Raw genomic sequence first — 26103 nt, 5'->3', positions numbered from 1 at the left:
AGGGAGATTTCTCAAAAAATTAAAAATAGAAATACCATAGGACTCAGCTATTCCACTACTGGGTATTTAGCCAAAGAACTTGAAATCAGCAATTCAAAGAGACTTATGCACCCCTACGTTCATCGCAGCATCATTCACAATAGCCAAGACGTGGAAGCAACCCAAGTGCCCATTGACCCATGATTGGATAAAGATGTGGTGTATATACACAATGGAATACTACTCAGCCATGAAAAAGCCAAAATCATTCTATTCATGACAATGTGGATGGACCTTGAGGGTATTGTGTCAAGCGAAATAAGCCAGACAGAGAAAGACAGACACCGTATGAATTAACTCATATGTGGAAGATAAACTAACACATGGACAAAGAGAACAGATTGGCGGTTCCCAGAACAGAAAGGGTCGGGGCACAGCCAAAAGAGTAAAGGGGCACATATATACAGTGACAGATAAAAACCAGACTGTTGGTGGGGAAAACGAGGCAGTCTATACAGAAACCGGAATATAGTGATGTACACCTGAAATTCCACAATATTATAAGCCCACGTGACCTCAATAAAATAATTTAAAAAAACATTTAAAGAAAAAAAAAATAAAGAAACCCCATTCTGTTTCAACTTGTGGGCAGTTCCACACCAAAAACCATTAGCAGGAGGACGGTTGGCGGGCATTCAAGACCCAGACAGTTTCCAGCAGGATGTGACCAAGCAACTTTGGGGAACAAAAAGACTATACTTTCTTCCTCTAAGTCTCCACAGCTTCATCCACCCGGCCAAGTCCGTATATCCAGAAACGTCTTTCTTCCCCGTGCCATTACCTCCTGCCCCCAAATAATAATTCGGCAATATTTCTAGAGCAGAAAAACCTAGACAAAAACCTCTCTTCTCTGTACCAAAAATTTAGCGATAAATCACAAATCACATCTCTCGGGGACTCAACTTATCTAATTGGGCAGTCCTGACATCACACAGCACAGATTCTGGCATGGGCGTTATTCAGGAAATAACGTGGAATCACACCTCTTAGATGGACGGGGCTCAGAAGTCATCAAAATGTTGTTGAACTTCTCACATATTGATTCAGCACCTGTCCCAACGCCTGCCGTCGAGAGAGGACCGCCAAAACCACGTGATGGATGGATGGATCAATGAATGAATGAATGAATGAATGAGTGAAATTAACAAGCCAATGCTGGGAAGATGGGCAGCTTCCCTACAGAGATCTAATGAGATTCCAGGGAGCGAGGAGTAAACAGTTCAAATTTCAAAAGAAACGCCTTTGCACTGGAAGGCACCTCAGAAGCCGGTGAACCCGTGTGTGTCAACGTGAATTCTCTCCTCCAGAGAAGCTGAGCCAGACTGACCCATCCACCCTCTGGAGAAGCCCCTCTCCCGTTTGTCAGGCTCAGGCTTCTGTTTTCCATAGACCGACACCAGAGCACCGAGCCCCCGACGTTCTTTTCCCAGGGGGAATTTATGGTGTTACCCTAATGGTTGGGGATGACCCCACCCCAACCCCGTAAGGCTATGTCCACATGGCTATTATCAATGGGCCCTGAAGCATCGTATGTGTCATCCCAAGAGAGACTTCAGATCCTTAACCGCCCACATATCAAGAGAAACAACCCCTTCCTAACTCACACCTTGCACAAGCAAACGCCACAGTGGACGCCCCACCTCCACCCAGACCGCCCAGCAGCGTCACCTGCTCCAGGCGATGCAAAACGAGGCCAAAAGCATGCACTGAATCTTAACACGGCCCTCTCACCTTCTCCCAAACGGGGCGTCCAATTAACCTTTCACTGCCCGGCAATCCGGGCATGAGAAAGCAACCATTCAAACCTCAAAAATATCCCATTTCCCTCTTGATGACAGGGAAGCCCGTTTTTAGCTATAACTGCAGTGGCCACGAACGGTGACCGCGGGAGATGCTCCAGCCCAGTGCATCCATTCACAAAATCGGGAAGACTTCCGAAGACGAGGCTTTCCCGAAGGGTAAAGCATCCAGTCTCATAAAACTGAGAATTCTCTCAAAAGAGCTGAGCTGAAATGGCTGGGAGAGCGCAGTCATGCCATACAGTATGGAGAAACTGAGGTAGCGAGACGCAGCCAGGGGCAGCCAAGCGTCTGCAAACGGATTTCCCTCTGAGCAAAGAGCCGCTCCGGATCCCCTCCTCCCGAGGGAGCTGTCAGCAGAAGCGACTTGGTATAAACGTCAGTTCTTCTAAACCGGGCGGTAACCCCCAGGCCAGCTAGAATCTCTCTTCCAAACACCTCCGGCCTTTCCCAAATCGGGCATCCGTCAACGGCTCTCTCAGGTCCCACTGGGTTTTGCAGAAGAGAAACGACGGCCCCGGTGCTGTTTCTCAGACGGGCTTCGTGAAGTCCTTAAAGGCGAGTCACAACTCAAGGTCTCTGCTTCGTCCTCAAGGGAAGGACTTTGCATTCTTGAGGGTTGCCGAGGAACTGAAGACACATTCGAGCGTTCTCAGCTTGGGGACAGAAGAAAACCTGCAGTGACGTCCAACCCTATGGGGGATGGATACGGTAGCACCTGGTCCAAGGCGGCATTTCTGAGCTCCTTCGAGCAAGCCCAGAGGCCGCTGCCAAAGGTCCACGGGACGTTTATTCCCGCTCCCTTTTGCTGACAGGGTGACAAGAAGAAAGGACCGCTCGGCTGACCAAGCTAAGGAGGCACAGTCAGCTCGAATCAGCGGGGGGCTTCAAGCTGGGTTTTCATGGTTATGTCGTTTCTGAGAGGCACTCGAGTTGCTCAACCATAAATAGAGGCACAGAGTCGAATGGCTTTTCCCTTTGAAAGGACCGGAGATGTCCGGGGAACGGGACCACGCAGCAGAACACCGTCCGACCACACGGGGTGCGGCCTGACCGCACGGGTTACTGCAGAAAGCGGTCCAGCTTCTCCTGGATGCGGGCAAAGGCATCCTGCCCCATGTAGTCTACGTGTCCCTCCTCCCATTTTCTCCTTTCCTCCTCGGGACTCAGTTCCCTGACTTTTTCTTTAAGAGACATCTCGGAAATGGAGACGGCCAGGTCAACCTAGGAAAGACAAGCCAACAGGAGATGGGTTTAGAAGCGGTCCGTCAAGGAGTGAAAGATACCTAACACATCCATCCTATCTAGCCGTCTCAGTTCTCAGAGAGAGGGCGCGGATCGTCGGCACTTTCCTTTCGAACAAAACGCACGCCGAATTGAATACGATATTCTAAGAAGATGCTTTTTTGGCCTAATTTTTTGAAATTTTACAAATTATAACTCTACATGGGCTCAATTTTTCCTAAGAACTGTTTTCATTTCCAGCCACTAAACCATTTGACACACACCCCTGCGTTGATTAGATACTTGCACCCACCAAAACCTCAATGTTTGCATCATTTGGTTATATACGACCAAACTACGTGAAATGAAGAAAACTTCCACCTTATGGAAATAAAGCCCATAAGATTTTGGACGGCTTGGCAAAACCATTTAAATAGTAATTGAAATAGTTGTCTTCTTGCAATGGCAGGGTTTCTATCTGCACAGGGCATACGTTTGAAAGAATATATCAGTACACAAACGTGCATACACAAACACATACTCACATCTTCCTTTTGGTTGGCACTCAAATGGGCCAACAAAAATAATAAAGACATTCACTTTAAACGCTTCTTACCAGGGATCAGAAAAAGACAAAAATGTGCACCTGATAGGAATTCATATATATATATGCATATAAAGTTGTGTGTGCATATATGTGTATATATATTTTATATATATATATATATAAAGTTGACTTTATAAATCTTAGTTGGAAACTAAAGCTGACTCAGGTATTCCCCAGATGCTGTGTGGATGTGGAGAAATATATTGGACACCAGAGAGTTAAATCATAGTTTCTGTGCCCCTGGGCGTATAGTTTTCTCCCGTGATCATGTGCCACACTGGTTTTGAACGGTTTTTACAGATAAGGTTCTGCTTTCCACACTCGTTCCCGTATTTATTATTCAAACGGTGCCATCCTGTTGGTCAAGGAAGTTGCAAAGGTTAAAAAAGATCCTTTCCAGGATAGATCACTAGGATTTGGGCTTAGTAAATTCCTGGGAATTATAACTTTCTGGAATTCAACGGGACCCGTCGCACATCCCAAACCAGCTCTCGGCAGAAAACGGCACGGCGAGTGCATCGTTGTGATAAGGAGAGGAGGTCAGTATCCAAAAAAACAACAAAGTCTCTCGATTTTACGAAACAGGGTATTACGCAAAATCGCAAATAAGCATCATCCATGGTATAGCGGACAGACGGGTAGGAGGAGAATGTCAGTGCGCCTCAGATGAGTGAATAAACCACTCAGAGTCCGTGTCCTAGCGCTCACGGCACCCAACTGACCAGGACGCCATCCCAGGCGTGTGCATCGCCCAGGAGGTGGGGACCTTCTTGGCGCCATCCGCTGGGAGCAGCCTTGGTGATAGGACTGGAGCTAATCTTACGAGCCAGGCACCAACGAGGGTCCCATCCAGACCCAGCTCTAGGAGGCAGGCACCCCTGTCACCAATGCATGGATGCTCAGAGAGGGTGATAAACTCACCCACCGCACAGCTTAGCTGTCCACGGCAGGTCTGCCCAACACCACTCCCACACCACGTCACCCACCAATTACCAATTCATAGAGCCTCAAAATCATTACACAGGGGCTGCCCTCGAAGAAGGGAACCCCGAGTGCCACGGGCAAACCAGTGGAGTTTCAGAAGGAACCCTGTCACCAAGAGCGCTAGAAATAAGTTCCAAATCCTGCATTTGGCATTGCCTAGACTGACAAAGTAGGAGAAAAAAGCGTGTACATTTTCCCCAAGGGGAAATTCTGGTAAAAGTGTCACGCACACTGAAATAGTTATTATCTAGCAGGCCAGATTCCAAATATATGGTGCTATAAACTGAGTATTTGTGCCCACCTCCAAATTCATATGTTGAGGCCTAACCCACAATGGGATGGTGTTAGGGGGTGGGGCTCTGGGGAGGGGATGAGGTCATGAGGGTGGAGCCCCCATGAGTGGCAGTAGTGCCCTTATAAAAGAGAGCCCAGAGACCTCCCTCACCCCTCCCACCCCATGAGGACACAGCAAGAGGACGGTCATCCATGAGCCAGGAGGCTGGTCCTCAACAGACACCAAATCTTGGACAAGACACCTTGATCTTGAACCTGCAGCCTCCAGAACCGGGAGAAATACTTTCTCTTGTTTATAAGCCCCCCCGACTCTATAGTTTTTTTGCGATAGCAGCCCAGACAGACCAAGACTCAGATTCAGTACTCATTTTCATCATAGCCCCGATGCTCAGCTCCAGAGCCATACCTGCTATTACTTAAAGACCAAAAGATGTTATTAGATCATTGTTAGAGAAAAAAAAAAAAAAAATTAGCAATCGCTTTCACTAAATGCATCCACAGAGAGAATGAAGTTTAAGAGGACGACATCCGGAAGAGAAAGGGACAGGAAGCATGCATCTTCGTTCTCTCAAAGAAGAAATCATTGCATGCTCCATCTGCATCGAAACATTCACCACCCCCCCCCCCCCCCGCCAAATTTCCCAGCTTTGATTCTGTTCCTTTTAGACAATGGATCGCCGTGCGTTGGTTTCCATGCTCGCTCTGCAGGAAAACACAGCACAGCCCCTCCAGTTGACGGCAATTAACTTTTGCAGAACTGCTTTCACACAGAGAGAAAGGGCATCATCAATAAGGATGAGAAAGACCGTGGACCAAGCACCCCAGATAAGCAGACGGGCTGGAGGCACCAAGAGAAGCAGGCGGAGTCATTTCAACACAGTCAGCTTGGAAGTTGGGATCACCGGCTGGTGTGCGTGCATGTGGCCGGCCCCAGGGATGGCGGATATGATCCATTGATGTTGCATCTTTTTCTGTCCTAATTCTTCCTAAAGCAAATGACCAACAGGAAACACAATGATGGAGGAGGCAGGAAAATCTGGGTAGACAAGCGAGTCCCTTATCCACCTGGGTCATCAATACACTCATCTGGGAAAACCACTCAGAAAGGTCAGGGGATGAAGAAGAAAACCATAGGGCGTGTTCTCTGGTATTCATCGGACACAGACACGCTGAAAAGAAAAACGAGCCATGAGCAAGACGGACGCACCAAAGAAGCATAAGTGGGGTGTACCGAGGTGGCTGGGGTCTCTGTGGAGTCTGCAAGTTGGGGGGGACGGTGGTGACAACGGGTCCCCCATCACTCTATCTCAATTTCAGGCCAACCTACCATCTGTCATACAGAGAGAGCAAAAACAAGTTTGCAAAAACAAACCTTAAAGGAACACAGCTCACCTGAAAACGCCCCCGTCTGCTCTTGTCTCGGGCTCGCACCCATCAAACTCCTGCGCCGGTCTCCTTGCATCTAAGCGGGGCTGTGTGACTCATTCTCACCCTCTGTGCTTTTCCTACCCTCTGTCCCCACAGGTCAGGGGAACAGCAAGGTCCCCCCAGCCTGTTGCAACGGGGGTCCCGCCAGAAAATGAACCTCAACCAAAAGCGACTCGAGTGACTATTTTCTCAACGCTCCCAAGGACGGCACCCAGCTAAGACCATCCCAGACGCACAGGAGACAACTCAGTGCATTATCTGCACGACTGGCTGCCACAGGAGACCCTCATTCTCTCTCAGGGGACCACAGCGGGGAAGAGCTGCCCTACAAGAAGATGCAGCAGAACCACGGGAGGATCCTGGATCCCTCGATGACGGCACGCTGCATGCCTTTGCCTCCCCAGCTGATGGCAACACCAACAAGAAAGAGATTTTTCCACATCCGGGGACCATTGGTACAGCCCCTCGCCTACCCTGATGAATTCAGGGTCAAGCAGCAAGCCTGTGCACACAGGCAGGGGCCACAAAAGGTCCAGAGGCTCCTGCCGTGAACCTCATGAGTGTCAGCCACAGAGACCAGAGATCATTGACAAATGGGCCCATCCTCACTGCACGCACGCCGCAGAAAGACATGGGCGTCAACACAGGCTCCTCTGCCTGTCCTCAGAACTAAGTGAGTCTCCATCCTGGGAATGCAGATTCCCCGGGCACGGCCCCAGCGATTTTGAGTTGACCCTATGTGGAGCCCGGCCGCTCCGAGACTCAGCTCCCAAATCTATGATGTCTGCATTTCGGTAATAGAGAAAGTACGCTTCATCCTGCATTAACCGAGGCACGGAGTCACGCAGACCCCACAGAGTCATCAAAAGGCAGGTATGAAGACGGCAGAGTGGGCTCCACGGCGTGAGCCCCACCCTGACGCTTACTGTCCAAGGAGAAAGCTGGATGTTCCACAAATCACCCCTCTAAAGTGACAGGCTGTGAGAAATTCTAAGGAGAAAAAGTACGGAGAACCGAGAGCCACTGTTATCAAGGTCACATCGACCTTGTCAGGAGGGGGAAGGTACTCCTGAAGGAGTAGCACCTAAAATGACATCTGAAGGATGAACAGGATGAAATGATGAAGAATGAGTAGAGATGGAGGGAGCCAAAGAACATCCTGAGAGAACCAGGACAGCCTGTGCAAATGTCCTGAGGCAGAACATGAAGAAACTGAAATAAGTTTGCTGTAAGAACTTAGACAACCCCTCCAAAAAAGTCATTATTGGTGAAATTCATTAAAAAATATTTAAAATGTAGATGATAACACAGTAATCACAAATTCGCTTTTTCAAAAATTTTTTCCATCTCCTAAACTCAGTAGTGCAAGTTAAAATATGGGCTCCTTCTTCCAGATCTTGATTATGGATGTGAAATCCAAAAATGAAACTAAGTTCTTAATAATTATGGTGTAAAGCAATACGATAAAGTTATCCAAAACATTAAAGACTGGGGCTAATAGCAGCTCCATTTTATCAGGCGCCCATCCCTGGTTGCTAAATGACCTCGTAAGCTTCTTGGGTTTATGTCGCACAGAGATTTGTTGGGATGGGCCGCCAATGAAGCACTTAGCCTGGCAAATGAGAAGTGCCAAAAGATGTGGGTAATCTCAAAAAGATGGGGGGAAATGCCAATTCTGTCATCTCAATTTCTCTCGACAAAGAACAGATCAGTAGATTCCATGTGGGCGTCATGAAAGAGCATCCTTCCCCGAAAGGGATCTAACTCAGAGTTACGTATTTGATAAGAGACGATGAAATAATCCTCTGGCTTCCCAGGGTACTTCCTTCTTTACACGGCGGGCAGAAAGCATGGGGAGAATTCGGAGACGAGATTTTAGCAACAGCGTGGTGCAACGTCAGCCCTTCCGACCATCGCAGGCAGGCTTACGAACGAACGCACGTCCGCAAAATGTGACTTTTGCAAAATGCATTTATTTTTATCCTTCGGATAATAACGATTTCGCTGATTCATCCCCGTAACCAGCTGCCTGAAGTTCAGGTCACCTCTAAAGAGAGAATGGAAACTGGAAACAATTCAGGGGATTCTTGGCTCAAAGGAGAGAGAGAGACGGAAGGATGGAGAGAGGCTTACAAAAAAAAAGGGCTGCGGGTCTGGAAAGGGGAGGCGGAGAGCGTACACAGCACGCAGCCAGATGGTGCAGCCAGATCTATGCACAACAGACGCGGAATTGATAAACACATCCATTTAGAACAGATAAAAGGGAAGCTCCCCTTTTGCATCACGGGCTGCAGTCTTGTGAAAGTTATGACTGCCGGAGGAAGCTAAAAATATAAATTTATGACTCCGTCCAAGGACCAAAGAGGGATTTTCCACTTTCAGCAACTGGCGAAGCTACGTGTTTCACAGCAACTCTCCCGCCAAGAATAACGAACGTCTAAACTAAATATATATGTGTGTATGTGTGCATATATATCTATAAGATACATATGTCATAAATATACGTTTATAAGAAATATATCAGATTCCTACTAAGGCAACGAACAGTTAAGACTCAAGTTCACAGAATAGAAGACTCGAGACTTTGAGGTTATTCATCCTCGTAAAACTGAGCTATAGAATTCAACGCAAGCCCAGTCAGAATTCCAGAAGGTTTTCTTCAAGAGCCCGCCAAGCGGATCCTACTATTCATATGGAAATGTAAAGGGGCTGGAAGAGGCAAGGAGAGAAGAAAAACGTGGCAGAAGTTGCAGGACCGGTAATGAGATATTTTAAAGCCGGGGGTAATCGTGACAATCTGTTATTGGTGCAAAAAAGAGGAAAATAAAACAAAAGAAGAGAGAATATCCGAAAATAGGTCCCCCCACGTGTGGGTGCCTGATGGATGGCAGAGGAAAAGCAGGAGGAGGCGGTGGGGAAATGACAGTGTCGTCGATAAAGCGTGCTGCGTTATTGACCCCAAACTCACTCTCTGCGTAACATCCCTTCCAGGTGGGTTCCTGATGTAAGTGTGAACGTGGAAAACAATGACAATCCCGTAAGACATCCAAGTGGGTCCTCTTCACAACCTGGCTTTAGAGTCAGCTTGCCTAAGCGGGAAACAAAACATGCTACTCACAAACAAAATATGAACGAACTGGTTTCTAGTCATCCACGGACGCTGGAAAAAAAATAGTTCCTATACTAGTGACACAGAAGGGCGAGGAGATGCGTGCACACGCTTGTTCCCAGCAGCCTTTTCTCCCTGCCAGCCACGATTCTCGAGGGCCCATCAACAGAAGCATGGATCAAAATAAATTGTGCCTTCAGACAGTTCGATAGCAGGCGGCCCGTGAGAAGGAAGGAAGCACGGGGTCACTCAGCACGACGGATGGAGCTCACAGACACGCCAAGCCAAAGAGGTCAGACTGCAGGATTCCGTCTAGAACGAGCTCAAAACCGCTCACCGCTAAGCTAGATTTGGTCAAAGTCGGCATAGCGTTTTCCGGAGACAGGCAGGGTGCAACGAGCCTTTTGGGGGTGACTTTCTAGATCATGGCTATTTGGGTTTTTTCACTCTGTAAAGTCCCTCAAGATGCATACATAGGAAGTACATAAGTGTGTCCTTTTTTATATGTATGTTATTCTTCCATAAAAGGTTTCATTAAAAATAAGATATACTATGAACCACAGTAAAAACCACCAATATGTTTATAAAAATGAAGGGCCTCTCTCATCTTTTCATTAGCCACAACATTTCCCGTACCCAAACACTTGGCTGAGAAGATGATAAACGGCAAAGCGATTTCTCTAATACATTCATTTAGATGGGATGTCAATTAGATATTCTTTTCATTAACTACACCATTCCTGTACCCAAACACTTGGCTGCGCAGATGCTAAATGGAAAATATATTTTTCTACTGCACTAATTTACATAGGAAGTCATTTAGATTGTCAGCTTTCCTCTTGAAAACGGAGACCTGGTCCCCAACAAGGCTGTCATCATTCTGGGCACAAAGGCTGCCCTTTGGAATACGGACCCCAGAATCCAGACCCAGCTCTTCTATACTTATAGGGATTTATGGAAATACTCTTTTTTTTTTTTTTTGGACGGGTTCCAGCTCCCCAAAATAAAGAACCCACGGTCGATAATTCAACGGATGGCCGGTAGGTGGCAGCCAGGCTGCATAATATATTCCAAAGACCTCTCAGGGAGTGTGAAATGGGAAAATACATCCTCCCGATCCTGGAAAAGCATCCCTCCCTTTTAAAAGTGTATCGATCGACTTCACCCCTTTCAGAGACACAAGCTCATCAGAAAAGACTCACGCCGTAGAGATTTCCTTACAAAGCAATCACCCCCAACCCGTCAGTCACAGATGGGAGGATGGAAGATTCAGCAGAGACGGGAGTAGGGATGAAGGATGGGACAATGGGTGGGACCAGACACTCCAAAACACTGTTTCCTGTTTATCTTCTTTTTATTCCATCAAGGTTTTTAACGTCTGTGTTGTGGGCTGCAAACACGAGTCCCCAGATGTTTGGGGTTGAGTCTCTATTTACTTATTTAAGTGGCTTTAGTTGCACCTCCAGCCCTTCCAACCACGGCTCTCTATGGATCCACACTGTTCCCTTCCAGAAGGATTTAAGAGGCGCTCACAGCACGCTGCTCCCCGGAGCTCCTTCACGGCTGAGACGTCCTCCCGGATGCAGAAGCGTGAGCTCAGCTGGGTATCGGATGCCTGAGTCCCACCTTCTTTCCCTCAGATCTTCGAAGACCCACCCCGCTGCTGTCAGAATTAAACATTTCAGTAGACAAGTCCGCTGCCGGCCTGCCGTCTCCCACAAGCCTTCTACTGAATGAGTCTCTTGTTCCCTCCACCCCATGGCAGTTCCCTATTTCTCAAAGTTCTGTCTCGAGGTGGATCATTCTGTATTCATTTCAGAGACCTGCCCTTTGAAGGTGGGCTGTTGGCTTCCGGCACTTTTCTGAAGCTCCGGGGGGGGGGGGGGAGACGGAAGGGAACGAGGCTGCGCAGAGCCACAGAGATGAGAGAGCCTGCAATTACTTCTGAGAACTAGTTAAATATCCTGAACCGGGCTAAGAAGTCATGTCCCCCTACCCTACCCTCGGCCTTGGGCTCAAGCTCCAACTGGGCGCAGAAAGACGGCGGGTCCCAGGTGGCATCTACAGGCCCCAGAGCCCGTAGTGACATGGGAGGGATTTCGTTTTTGATGGGGGTTCCTCCTCTTGTCCCAGGACTTGTCCTGGCCCCTGGGAACCCACTTCACTCCAATTCTGAAGACTCTTCCCGCCTTCCTTCTTTCCCCAGGATGGCCTCTTGAGGATGGGGTAGGGTTCAGAGCCACACGACACCTGCCAAAATGGCACCCCAATCTTGGTCACAGGCGGAGCCAACCGTTCCTCTTCTCTGGGCTGCTGCCGATGAACTTGCGGTCTTTGGCTGCCATTGTCCATCTCACTGCGCATCAAGAAAAGACCCTCCTGAGATCTCGATCCTTGCCGTCAGCTTTGCCCGACATGCCCTGAACCCTTCAGGAGAAAAAGCTCCCCTTGGCTTGGCTTGGATTGAAATGGTACTTACGCACACACACAGAAAGACAGCTATCTGCTCTTTAAGCCACAGCTTTGTCAACAGTTACAAACCCAAAAGGAAGGTAGAGACACCAAGCAAACCCACAGCAATCGAGTAAATCACAATTAACACGAATTGAATGCGGAGAATACAGTGTTCTTTGAACTGAAGCGCTCTCTGCGCTGCGAACATGGTTCTGATTCTGCTGAGATGGGCATGCACGACAACCTGGGCTGGGGGACTAATGTCTCCGGTGACGAGGCAGTGCTCATGGGATCGATAATAGGCTTTAAGGTCATCGACAAAAGGAAAAATCCTTTTAAATGATTCTGATTCAGACAGAGCTTGGGCCATGCTTTTAGAACCACTCAGACACACTCCAAAATGATGGAATAAGATCAAAATCACATAACCAGGAATTAGAAAGGTGGTGTGTGTGCATTGGACTTCTCCAGAGAAACAGACCCAATAGGATATACACAGATATCCAGAAAGAGATTGACCTTGAGGGATTGGCTCACATGATTATGGAAGCTAAGAAGTCCCACCGTCTGACGTTTGCAAGCTGGAGACTCAGAAAGTTGGTGCGTAATTCAGTTCAAGTCCAAAGAACCAGGAAGCAAGAGGGCCGATGTCCGAGGGCGGGAGAAGATGGATGTCCCAGCTCCAGCAGAGAGCAAATTTGCCCTTCCACTGCCCTTTTGTTCCATTCAAGCCCTCACCGGATTGCATGAGGCCCACCCACACTGGGGAGGGCGGTCTGCCTTACTCAGTCCACCCATTCAAATGCTAATCTCATCCAGAAACAGCCCCACAGCCCCTCCCTCCACCCAGAAATGACATTTTACCAGCTCTCTGGGCATCCCTTAGCCCAGCGAACTTGACACATTCAATTAACCATTAGAGTTGGAAATGGTCGTCTATACTCAACAGAGTCTGATCGTCCGCCAAACATTTCACGCGAATGTTGATTTTCCTAAAAACCCTACTACAGGCGTGGCTCCTCCTCCTACACACAAGGGAAGAGCCTAACCACCAGATTCTTCAGATCCTGACTGGAATAAACAGATGTCCTTTATCTAACTCACATAAGGCACTTCCCGGGGCCACATCTGGGCTGTGGGAAGCTCATCATACATAAGGATGAATGAAAAAACTACAAAAAGCTCATTTTCTACCACCTGTCTTCATCGTCCGAACCTGAGGGTCTTTCCATTTGTTTGGATGGACGCAAAATCCAAACTCAAAAATTATTACAGCGTGCATAGAATTTATCCCATACAATAGTGACACATAGGGTTCCTTCCAAAGAAATTTGCTAAAATTTAAACAGCGGGGGCTTATAATCAACAGGAAAGAGCTCCCCCAAAGCTATCAAAATAGACAGAAAAATATGACTTCCCTTCAACCCAGCCCGCAAATCCGTCCCTTACGAGCTCATCGTAATTCCAGTGAGAAATTCAAGGGACTGAAAATGCCTTTCAACGTAAGGGTTTAAATGAGAAATCTTGAAACATCCAGCATTGACCCAATGTCGTTGCTTGGAAATCGTGGATGGAGAAACGACAGCCTGGTGGAATACCATTCTTTTTGCAAATAAGGTGCTGCACTCTCATGTTTCTTCTCTGAGGATAGAATTCTGCAGATCCCACCTCAATAGAAACGAACATGGGGTCAACATGGATCTCTGCAAGCCACATTCAAGTCGGGGATTCTGCTGAAACCTCTCAGCATGCAGAGCCGTGTGGCCTGGAAATCGGGCTCGAGAGGGGGGACAAGAGCATTGCCTTCTGAACCTGAAAGTTTTGGGACGCCCTCAATATCTGGATGAGACTAGACAGCTGTTCTCAATGTGTCTATGGGTTTCCTGTAGCTGCCGTCACCAATGACCACAAACAGGGCGGCTGAAATTACAATGCAGATTGATTATTTGAACACGGGTCTCAAGGAGCTAAAAGCAAGGTGTCAGTGCGCCTTCTGGAGGCTCCAGATGACCCATTCCTTTGCCTTCTCCAGCTTCCTTGGCTCCTGGCCTCTTCCTCCATCTCTGAAGCCCGCAGCGCAGCATCTCCCCATCTTTCTGTCTGACCTCTGTTTCTTTGATCTCATCTCCTTTTTTTCGGCGGGGGGGGGCGCACCGTTATTTGGTATACCACAAAACATAATTGCACAATGCTCTAAATAAACGCAGGAGCCCCCAACACCAGAGCAAACCGAAGACTAGGTTTCTCCCTCTAAACCCCCTCGCCGGGAATAAGGAAGCAGCCTCTCTGAGCGGGCTCCCTGGGGAGCCAGTGTCTGATTCTCCGTCACACCCGTGTGGGGTGCAGGTACTTACGTCTTCAGAATGGCCTCCTTCAGGTGAGGGTGGGGTCTCGTCCACTCCCACGTTCGTCTCTGAAGGATCCTCAGCAGGCCACGCCTGGCTGGACCCCACTGCTGAATCTGCACACAGGTTTCTGGCACTGGGCACAGAATTTGCACACGGCCCCTCAGCACTGGGAGCTGAATTTGCACATGGTGCCCCAACACCACCGAGGCAAGCCTGCAGAAAAAGTGGACGCTCTTACTAAGTCCTCCTTATATCTTTTCAACCCTCCAGTTGCCCTCGAAGCCCCAGGTGCCATCCCATCCTCTGCATGGCTGGGGCTTCTCAGCCCGACCTTCTGGATTCATTACACATAAGCTCAACTAACGAATGCCACGTGGGCTTATTTAATCGGGCCCCGAGAACCTGTAAATGTTCTGAGCAGACCCTGCACAGAGCCGGATGCTCTGAAGCAAGAGCAAATGCTCTCATATCCCCGACAGGACAACTCGCAAAGCGAATTCTGATTCAACACTCAGGTGACAGGCGGTCCTCCTGCTGGACCACCCAGCACATGTTTCCCAGACAGCTCTCAACGTTTTCTTTCCCAGAACCAGCTGACTCGAAGTCTTACTTTCCTTTATATATAACCTGACGTGCAGCAACCCATCTGGCAGAAAATAGGAGGCAATGAATGCAGCGGCACGAATACGAAGAAACTCCTATTCCCACATGTCAAATGATCAGAGGAACTTGGAGTCCTTGCAAAGGAGCGCCAAGCCCCAGCAAACAAAAAGCAGGGGAAACACTAAACTACAACTGCATTTCCATTTCCCAAGCAATGCATTTGCTGATCAGCGACTCCATTGCACCAGGAAATGTGCTACTCAAAAAACGATCAAGAAATAGTTTCCTGGGACCTCCTTTCAAGAGGCGTTCTGCAAGAGAGATGTATGCACATCAAGTGGAGGGCGGAAACGTCGCTGTCTGGTGCATTTAGGGTTACCGTGGCATCTTTAAAAAAAAAAACAAATTGGTGTCAATCAAAAACGTTTCAAATGCCCTTCAGAAACTTCCTCCAGTTGCTACTTCAAAGGATTTAAAGTGGAAAGTGTCTTCCTGAACAAAGTTGTAATCAACCATCTTCAGCCACTTCTCCGTGAGTGGCTCTCGCCCTGATGAAGGCGGCTCGTTGAAATAATCTATTTATTCATCGGTCCCCTACAACACAGCAGCATTTCTGCTCATTAAACACTCACTCTTCTGAGCCAAAAAAAAAAAAAAGATGTTGCCTGCCTCTTCAGCATCCTTCTGCCCGAAACACAGCAGGTGGAAGCAGCTGGCGTGTTTGAAGAAAACACACCGGGCACTGATCACAGAGAGTTTATCCCTGTTCTCAGATCTTGGTTTTCAAGGGAGTCAGTCGCTTACCGTGCGTCCTGGAGATGCGTGTTCTTGCTCGTCCCGGATGCTTTCGTAAAGAGGCAGGATGCTGCCGTGGTAGATGCCCCACCAGACCTTGAGAAACGATGCCTGGTGCTGGGTGACCAGCTCGGAGCCCTCCTCCAAAAGCGAGCCAGTCTGTGGATTGTACTTGTAGTTCCAAGGCTTTCTGGACCCCAAAAAGTGGACCACCTTTGCACTCGAACCGAACCTGAGAAGGCAACGCCAAGGAGTCTGCCTACCACTCGGAAGCGATCGGACCCGTGCAGAAAGCACGCAACAACCAAGAGACTCGACAAAGGCAGAGACACCTAAAGGCTCGTCTCAACGGGTTATTGAAAATCACGTAATCACGACTATGTTGACTTGCCGTTATCGTACTTAAAGATAATTTTTTCAACAGCCAACGTTTGCAGTATTTCATTTTCTAAGCACCAAGAAATGTATTCCTAACCCATTGGGATGTTCCTTAAAGCTCGAAGAACAAATTAAGAGTCTACTAAAGATGCACAGTATGGGGGCCCATATCATCATCTCCTTGAAAAGATAAGGAAATGGGGGCTGGCCCAGTGGCGTAGTGGTTAAGTTTGCACACTGTGCTTGGGCAGCCTGGGGTTCGCGGGTTCGGATCCCAGCCATGGACCTACATGCTGCGGGTCAAGCCACACTGTGGCAGCATCCCACATACAAAACAGAGGAAGATTGGCAACAGATATTAGCTTTAGGCCAATCTTCCTCACCAAAAGCAGATAGGGACAAAAAAATAATAGCTTTTATAGTAGATAAGGCAAGCTACCAACCACAAAATTGGCTTTTTTTTTTTTTTTTACAAAATTGGGAATTTTCTCCTCTCAACTTTTTTTTACCCCCATTATCACCATTCCCATCATCCAAGAACCTATTTAAACATTTTTTTTCATAATCGCCTTCCCATGAGATTTCAATACCATGGTCCCACTGGGTCTATGTTCTGTATGTATCTCTGTGCTTTATACATTGAAAAGGATACAATTTTTCACTCCCCAAGAACCAATTTCTGCCTCCTTGGGGGCAATATGGCCCCTGTTAAAAATGCATCCTCTAGAATGATTCATTTCCTAGATCCTTCTCAGATTTTCTATTTTCATTTATAACAACGTCACCTACAGCAGCAGATCTCAAACATTTTGGTCCTAGGACCTCCTGACATTCTTAAAAATCACCAAGGACCAAAAGCACTTTCTTCATGTGGATTCTCTCTATACATACATTTTCTGCGACAGACATTAAAACTGAGCAATTAAAAAATATATTTACCAATCCATTAAAACACAATCAACCCATTATATGTTGACATAACTTTCATTTTTTTCATGAAAAATGACTATTATTTAAAAAAACAACTTGTAGAAAGAGTGAGATCGACCATCTTAAGACGAGACAGCATGCTTCTCATATCTGTGCCTACATTCAGTGCATCGCTTTATCACGTCATGGAGTTTCCATAAAACCCATGTACGCTTATGAGAAAATGACAGTGCAAAAGGAAAACAAGGTCTTAGAGTTATTTTTCTAAAGTCGTTTTGACCTTGAAGGCACTGGGAAGAGCTGTGGGGAACCCCCCTCCCCCCCAGGGTTCCCTGGACAACACTTTGGGATCCACCATCCTTAAGACTCGTTGACTTGACTAGCTATCATTTAAAGCAATAAGCAAGCAGAGGAATGAGCTAATCCTTTTTTTTTTTTTTTTTTCCCCCAAAATGCCAAAAGCTGATACAGATTCTCAGAGAGAAGGTGGCAACATGGCGGCAGGCCCAGAAGGATTTGGCGCCATGGAGAACTTACTGTTTGAAGGCGGGGCTGTATGTGTATGCGGTGTTACTACTCAGGTTATAGATGAACGGCAGATGCTTGTGGATATCGGCCGTCGACCAGCTGCTGAAGAAGCTGTTCAATAAGCCTTGATCTGCCCCTAAATAATTAACAAACGCCCAAGGAGGTTAAGATGGAACGCTGCAGGACGCTGAAAGAATGCAAGATGTGTTTGAAGGGCGTGACATAAACACTGGCATTCAACGTTGATAATTATACTTCTTCTTGCTGCCCTTACAACATGATCGTTGCCTCCAAGGTGACTACCGGGGTTGGCCGGTGGCATAATGGTTAAGATCGCACGCTATGCTTCGGCAGCCTAGGGTTCACCAGTTGGATCCTGGGCATGGACATGCCGCTCATCGAGCCATGCTGTGGCGGGATCCCACATAGAGGAACCAGAGGGACCTACAACTAACATATACAAGTATGTACTGGGGCTTTGAGGAGAAAAAAAAAAAAACGTGACTAATAACCCATACCATTAATTTAAACAAATGCATAGTCGCTGCAAAATTCTCCACTGATAACCCAAACTCTTAATAATAAAATCGCCTTCTGTCTCCCAAATTCTCCACTCCTTTCCCAATAAGGTGTAGCCAGTAGCGACATTGCTTTCCTACCGTTTTTGCTGACTTCGTTCACCTCTCATCCTTTCCCAGAGGCAGTTCTTCATCAGTCTACTATTTCCTTTTACGTTACAAAAATTCCAGCACTTTTCCCGTCTGTCCCTCTGGTTCAGTGAGATGTGTGACTTCTAGCTGGCTCATTTTAATTCTTCCCTTTATTCTATAAATGGGGTCAGCCAACCACGCCCTGTATCTGTTTTCGTAAGTAACGTTTCACCGGAACACAGCCATGCTTGTCCGTTGAAGTCTTGAGAATGGCCGCTTTCTATTTGCCACAGAGATCACGCGGCCCACCCATGCGAAATATTTATTATTAGCTGGCCCTCTCAAGAAAGATTCGCCTATCCATTCTGTACGATCAGGAGTGAGGGGTCATCAGCATATTTTCAATGGTTCTCTCTGTTGCACACTCGCTTGCTAACGTCTTCATTTACTCCTTTCGCCCTGCCTGGCTTTCTTCTTCCATCTCCACCTTTAACTGACTTCAATGGGCCCTTCTCACATATCGGGGTGGGGAGGGGGGGCGGTGAGGATGGAGAAGTGGTAGGAAGACTGGCAACAGCCCCATTCTCCTCCAGCAATTCCCAGCTTCCCCTCGCCTACCGTCGAAGCTGCCGTGGTCGGTGGCGTGCTGCAGCAGGAGGCCGTGCGTCTCAAGGGAGGGCTGAAAGACGAAGACGCCGCTGTTGAAACAATCCGGCCAGCCGGGATCCGGGGCTGCAGAAAACTCACCCCTCTCGAACAGCTCATCGATATTGGACAGCACCTGGTGGAGCAGAGCACGGGGAACCTGCAGCAACATTTCTCCCACCTCCGGTTCGCAAGTGCGAGATGCAGTGGGAGCTTTAGGGTGAGCTGGGCAAAACGGTCAGTGAGCGGAAACCTGTGCCCTGTTTTTTTTTTTTTTTTTTTTTTGGAGTCGACTCTTCTCTTTTAGGCTCATATTCAAGAGAAGAGTGTGCAAGCAAGATCGCTCTCCGGTTTATTTCAAGTGGTTGCAATCACACTGTCTCTGAAATTACATTATTTTCTCGAGGTTCTTAAGATCCTCCACGGAACTCTCTTAATTGTATAACCTCTTGAATCTGGCAAATGCGATTAATGAAACTATGGAAACCGTGAACGGAGGGGTTTGCAAGTCAATATGATGTCAACCGTTGCCTTCCAGGGCTTGACTGACTGCAGATCCCCCCGACATCTATTGGCTTTCTAAATTGTGCTCTGTGTGGAAATTTTAAAAAACCATCATTCTGGTTACGCTATTGTTCCTAAATTTCTCTGCATCTCTTCCTCTTCTTACCGGGGTGCTTCTGCACCCAAACAGATCTCCAACACTCCACGCCATTGTCCATTTCGACTTTGCAATATTGTTTTTGAAAGTGGCCACCATGGGCTCCCACACCGCAGGTCATAAGCCCGAAAGACAACGGGGGAATGCCATAGCTTAAGAGGCCAGGTGCACCAGCCCAGTCGGGACTACACAGTTCAACATACAAGCAAAGCAAAATAGTTTTTCTCTCATTATTCCGTTTTGTGCACGTGAAAGAACGTGCTTATGAATGCCTCCCTGGGAAGAAAGGTGCCTTCAAGGCCCTCAGCGTCCACAGCAGGATCCAGCACTGTGCTAGCAGGTACGTTATACCCGATTTTGATGGACTGAACGCCACTGTTGATGACAGAGATGCAGGTTAACTTGTGGGAATCCCTGGGCAAGAGCTAGCAGCCTGCTTAAGGAGGGAGAGCATGGTGTTTAAGGAGCTCCTCATCGAGTGGAGCCTCTGGTCCTCACCACCCCCCTGTACTCACCAGGGTGTCTGCATCCAGGAAGACGCACTTGCTATAACGGGTCAGCGTCCAACAGTGAAGCTTGGTGAGGGTGACTCCTAGCTCCGGTCTGTTCAGAAAGGCCAGGTGGATGTAATCGGCACTGTCTATCAGGTTCACCTCGATCACCTCGTCAAACACCCTCGAGAGGACAACCCTGGAAAAGACACGTGCCAAATACTAGGAGAACAGGAGACCATTTAATGCAGGACATCCTATATCCCTTCAAGAGGACACGCCTTTGCTGCCCACAAACACGGAACACGGATCCAGAACCCCACCACACTCATTGCCATCTCCGTGTTCAGGCTTTATTTTTTTCCGTGGATGTCTTTAGAGCTTTGCACATTGTTCACTTAGGCTCAAAACATACGCAAACTTGAAAAACTTGGCAAATGGTACAGCATTGGCTTAAGGTAGGTTGATTTGGGCTGTCTCTCAGGAAGCTACTTCTCTTTGCAAAATGCGTGGGTAGTGAGGCGCAAACGCTGCGCAGGCAGAAGCCAACACACGTCCACTGCAATCTCTATCAGTTTTTACTTTGTGTATTCAAAACTTACATTGCTCGTTGCCTACAAGTTGGAGTCTCAAATTTTGAAAGAGTGTACCTTTTATCAAAATGAAATTTGCCTTCGTTCCATTTAATAATTATTATTATTATTACTGTTGCTTAAATTCTACTTTATCATTGGCCGGGATATCTTATGCTCACAGAAACTCAAGGAAATGCTAGAAGAAGAATGGGGGTATGTCAAAAAGATATAGGGAGCCAACCAGGAGGAGCTCCCAATGGCCAAAGCTGAAGGAATTTGAGCAAGAAAACAAATGACAAACCCAAAATATAAAATGAACATTCCTGGGTCCCATACTGATATAATCATTGAATAAACAGGTAAACGAGAAAAAGGAGCAGCTCTTCCTTGCAGAAGAATTCCAAGTAATACACGTAGAAGGAATGAGGGAAACAGAAAATCAGCGTTATGCAGACACCCCAGATAACTGCTGCAGACCAGACTCACCGACGGATGCTAAAACCAACGGGGAACAGTTCTGAGGAGAAACAGCATGTTTTCATTGTCGAAAAGTACCTCCCCCAAGATGGTTATCAATTGCAAAGAGGAAAATTCTGACTTCAAAGGAAGAAACACTGTAGATACCGGCTTATCAGTAACAAGACAGCATCACACGCTCCCTGACACGATGTCCTGAAAAAGGCATTATCACTTCCGAGAATTTTTCTTTTTGCCAAAAATGCATAACCTCAGTCTAATCATGAAAAGACACTGGACAAACCCAAGTGGAGAGGCATTCTAGGAAACAACCAACCAGTACTCTTCAAAAACACCATGGCCATGACGCATAAGGCACGAAGGAAGAAATGTCATGGATGGGAGCAAGACATGACAATGAATGCACTGTGGGATCCTGGATTGGATAGTGGGATGGAATCCTATGACATCCTATGCATCCCTTCACTCTCAGGGTTGGTTGTTAGTTAAGCTGTCTCCCACACATGCATCATTATTTTATATATTTTTGTTTGTTTTTTTACATTTGTCATACTTTCTTCTTCTTTGTAATCCTTTCTCACGTTTCATGGCATGGGTTGGGATGTCTCCATTCCATGCATTTCCAGTTTTACTCATTTATCTGTTCAGTGCTGCTTCTTATATACTATTTCTCCTGTCCTGGATTCACATTTCATTTTGCTTAAGTGTATCCTCAAGCAATTTTTTTCCTCAAAAGTCTCTGAGGAATACAATTTTTGAGCTTTTGCTTATCTGAAACATCTTTATTTTGCTTTCCAATTACGCTAATTTGGCTGAGGACAGAAATCTCATTTCAAAATGATTTCGTCCCAGAACTTTGAGACATCAACTCTCTCAATCAGACTGATGGTGAAATACGTTAGGACTTTTTCTTCATTCTTGGTGATTTGAAATGCCACTGTTTTGTGTCAACATTTGGGTTTTCTTCATTCGTTCTGCTCAACGCTCAGGGAACACTCTCAATCTAAAATTCTTTCTCAGAGTTGAAATAGAACATGAGCTATTTTCTCTAATCCCTTCTCTCTGCTTTTTTTCTCTTAGAAACTCCTATTATTAGACACATGTTGGAGCTTCTGGGTCTCTCTTTGCTGTTACTAGCTTTTTCACTTTTACGCCACATTTATCCGTGCTTATTCATTGCACAGGATTCAAAGTAACTATATCTCTAAGAATGTACTATTTCATCACCACGTTCCCCCTGCCTTTTGCCCAGTTATTTACGGAATTTATGGCATTCTCAGGGTTGTATAAAGATCATGGGGTGTGGGGAAGGAAGGCACGAGAAATACCACTCTTTGTCACTACAAATAGCACGGCTTTTTATGTCCTTAAATGCTTCTGTTCAGCTCTGCTTCTTTCCCTAAAACAAATTCCCGGAAGCAGAATTAAGTTTCAGGAATACAATTTGTTTGAAGCGATGAGCACATGCTCCTGGCTTTGTTTCCCTGCAGAAAAACTCTCCCCCACACACATCTGCACCACATAGCCTGGATAGTGGTGGCCCCCTGACACTCACACCCCTGGTAATTTATGGTCATGGGTCATTGTTTGTCCTCTATGGCCCCAACAGTACCATACAGCACCATTCCTCCATCCTCCCAATGACTGGGTCCAAGAAAAACTCAACTGGGTCTGCAACACTGAACCCCTCCCATATTTCCGTGACGTTGTTTCTGAATATTTTAAAGCTCATCTTCAGTAAGCCAAACGACTTAAAAAAACAAATGTTGACAGCTTTTGACACCCGAGGAGACAGAAATCTAGGAGAGAATCATATATATATTTTTTCTTCCACTGATACCATCATTTGAGGGATGATGGGAGAATAGGCAACCACAGAAAGGTCCCCCCAAGGATGTGTGTCCTCCCCCAGAGTCAGCCCCCCCAACTGTGTGTCCACTGGAGTCTCTGGTCAGACTCTGAAGGCCCCAGTGGCCTGGACAGAGGAGAATGTCCCCTGCAGCTAAATGTATTGTCTTTTCTTGTCTTTCTCTTTGGGGCCTGAAGGGCTCATCTTATGCAAGAGGAAATACACTGGAAGCATCAATTAATTTGAAACACTTTTAAGAGAATGGGTTACACTCAATTTAACTCAAGTCTAACCACATGACTTGATGTCAATGACTGAGGTCCGCCCCCAAACCCCAACATTTAAAAAGATATTTGCCAACCTAACCAGTCATAAATATTACCACGTATTGATTGGTCATGCTCTGTACCGCTGTTGTATTCGTCGGTCCATCTTTGCTTACTGTATGTAAGAGTTCTTTGAATATTATACAGACAACAACCCCGGTCTCCAGTATAAATTTTGTAAATGTGCTGCCTAGATTATCTATCTTTTACTTTTGCACGGAATATTTCTGACATTCACCAGTTCTGGTGTCCTTTGCTGGGAAAATGGCATGCCCAGCTTTCAGGTGAATGGAACATCCATCTATGTCAGCGTCTGGGGACACTTTTGCTTGTCACAATTACCGGGAAGGTTGGGGGTCGGTGATCCTACTGGCATCTGGTGGGTGGAGACCAGGGATGCTGCTCAACACCCTACAGCGCACAGGATGCCCCACCACACAGAGTGGTCCAGCCCCACATGTCAGCAGTACCTCAGCTGAGAAGCCCTGATCTATTTACTTCTCAGATTTCTCTGTGCTTTAAAATTTGCCCTTTACATTTACGATCTATCTGGAATTCACTTCGGCACATGTTTAACTTTTATATTAAAAGGATCCCATCATTGCCTTTTTCTGATGTATGGATGCGATGAATTACATTGACAGCATGGACTATCCTTGCTTTCCTAGAGCAAGCAGCATTTATTTCTTTACCCTAGAGCCTGAGTTGCCTTGCCATGTTCTGTATTCAGGGGGCTTTTTCCATCTGTATAAAAACACAATTAAACCTGTAAATCAAGATTTGGGTATCCAGGTCAGGACAATTCCTTAAAATAAATTAACATTCACTTTTTTTGTAGGCTCAGAGATATTTCGTAGTGCATGGACACTAAGTAATTCATCGTGGCCAGTTGAACGGAAAATCCCTCATAACTGCCCAAATCCAGAATCTTTCTACCAGACCAGCCTTTGATAACGCTCTCAATTCTCCCATTCTGACTGGGCAGCAGAAAATCTCTACTTCTTTGGGTGTCAACGTGGGTCATCTGAATTTCCCTGGAAGGATCAAGCACTTCTTCAACACTTTCAATATTATCAGCAAAGCATTCTAGAGAGTATTTGCTTTTAAAATTTAAATTGCATCCAAGCGACTATTTTGTCAAATGGAAGGTTTATTTGTTTGTTTTCTCAAATGGAAGGTTTACTTTTAAATAATCCAACACTTGAATTTGTTGCTTGTTCCCAAAGACTAGGTTTTTTGGGTTTCCGTTTTGAATTTCTTCCTTCTGTTTGCCCTATATATTTTTTTGTTTTCTCTTCTTTTAATTAAAACATTTTTGAACTAGATAATTTCTTCACTGATTTTAATTTTTCTCTCTGGTATCACTGTAGCTGTCCCCTCTGGTTTGTGTAAGTAGCATTCACATAGCAATTACTGTTTAAATAGCATGTAACTCAAGCTTTCATTGGTTCACTGATCAAGTTATTTAGGAGAGAATTGCTGGTTTAAGATGTCCAAGCAGACTGTTTTGTTTTGTTTTGTTTTAGTTTAACTGTTAACGTCTAGCTTTAAACCATTATAGTCAAAGAATATAAAATTCACTTCTTCCTCCAAGGAACATATTAAATGCCTCCTTGTACCATTAGTATAAAATCGATTTTTCTAAGTGATCCATGGTTGATGAGAGAGAAGAGTTTTGTTTACATAATGCATAACATTTTAGAGACACCTCATGCGTTATTCATTAGCTGAATTTACTTATGTGTTTGCTCTGTTTGTGAGTTAAAGACTAGGAGGGCTAAATAGACAGACTCTCCCACCATCATTCTCTCCAGGTCCACGCATATCTAGTCGATTTTGTTTCTACGTTTTAGCTAACGATTGTTGATGCAGAAAGGATCATGTCCAATATATAGATATATATATGTGAATTCGACACTTTTTCATCCAGCATCTCCCGCCTGAATTCTTACACTCAGAAAACAGTGGAACAGTCTCTGCTTTCTCTTTCCTCTCTGCGGCATCCAATATCTCTCTGTCCATCCTTTATTAAATAAATATATTGGCTAAGATGGATTACTTTAACTGTGCCTAGTTTCATAAATATATTTACAACAAGCATTTACTCTTAACTCTAGGTTTGGCTTCCTTGCCCTGTTAAAAAGAACTTTCCCATTAAGTTCTGTATTTTCATACGACGCTCAGTCAACAGCCAACAATTTCCTTCAGTAGCAAACATCCTAAGCTCGTCCATGTGTGCGACTCTTTCTGTTGCTTCCCCGGAGAATGAGCAACGTGGCTGGGCATAAGAGTCTTGGGTCCTAACGTTGTGGTTCCATAATTCCACATCTTCATTATTTTCTGACCTTTAATATTGTAATGAGGAAGCCTGAGGTCATCTAGATTTATTTTTCCCTTTGCAGACAAATCTGCTCTTATCAATATTGGAGGCCCATGGAAATATTTACCATGACGATTTTAAAAATTCTTCAATATACGTCTATGTAGGTTTTGATTTTTTATTTGGTGACATGCTTGGTGTCATCCATTTTCTCCCGGTATTTCTTCAACTCGGGAAATTTTCTTCAAGTATCTCTTCGTTTATCAAGATGATTTCATCTGCATTCAGCTTTTTATCAGGTACATCTCTGTTTTGGGGCTTCCTTCTCTATAAAGTTCTTCTCCAATACTGGAAAATATCTCACGTTTTTGAAAACAACCATTCTATAAACGGTGGGGCTGATTTTATTTCATCATTAAACTACTAATTTAAGTTAAATTAATTTATTTTAAATTTCTCTAAAACATTTAATTTCTTAATGATTTTAATTGTTGGTGATCCATAGCATCTCCCCATCTCATTCTGTTCCGGCTCTACACAGCCAGACCATTTTCAGCTAGTCTGTCATCTTATCTCACTTTTTATCATC

At 45.9% G+C, this 26103-nt stretch overlaps 1 protein-coding gene across 2 annotated transcripts in view; it reads right to left on the bottom strand.

Moving 5' to 3' along the window:
* GYG2 (glycogenin 2) overlaps positions 1-26103 on the bottom strand; it is a 37626-nt gene that overhangs the window by 2330 nt on the left and 9193 nt on the right. The window contains exons 4-9 of one of the 2 annotated variants that reach the window (XM_070501819.1): positions 19992-20166; positions 18789-18951; positions 17530-17656; positions 15694-15916; positions 14293-14499; positions 1-3062 (exon numbers count right to left, since the gene is read on the bottom strand). The exon at positions 1-3062 is cut by the window's left edge and continues 2330 nt beyond it. In XM_070501819.1, the coding sequence (XP_070357920.1) occupies positions 2901-3062; positions 14293-14499; positions 15694-15916; positions 17530-17656; positions 18789-18951; positions 19992-20166 (1057 nt within the window). In that variant the 3' untranslated portion in view covers positions 1-2900. Of the gene's footprint in view, positions 3063-10843; positions 11841-14292; positions 14500-15693; positions 15917-17529; positions 17657-18788; positions 18952-19991; positions 20167-26103 lie in introns of those variants that run through there. The other variant, XM_044768220.2, reaches the window with a different exon arrangement.

Source organism: Equus asinus, chromosome X (genome assembly GCF_041296235.1).
Source record: "Equus asinus isolate D_3611 breed Donkey chromosome X, EquAss-T2T_v2, whole genome shotgun sequence".
NCBI classification, from domain to species: Eukaryota; Metazoa; Chordata; class Mammalia; order Perissodactyla; family Equidae; genus Equus; species Equus asinus.
The sequence above is the reverse complement of the archived record's forward strand: the minus strand, read 5'-3'. Positions and strand labels throughout refer to the sequence as shown.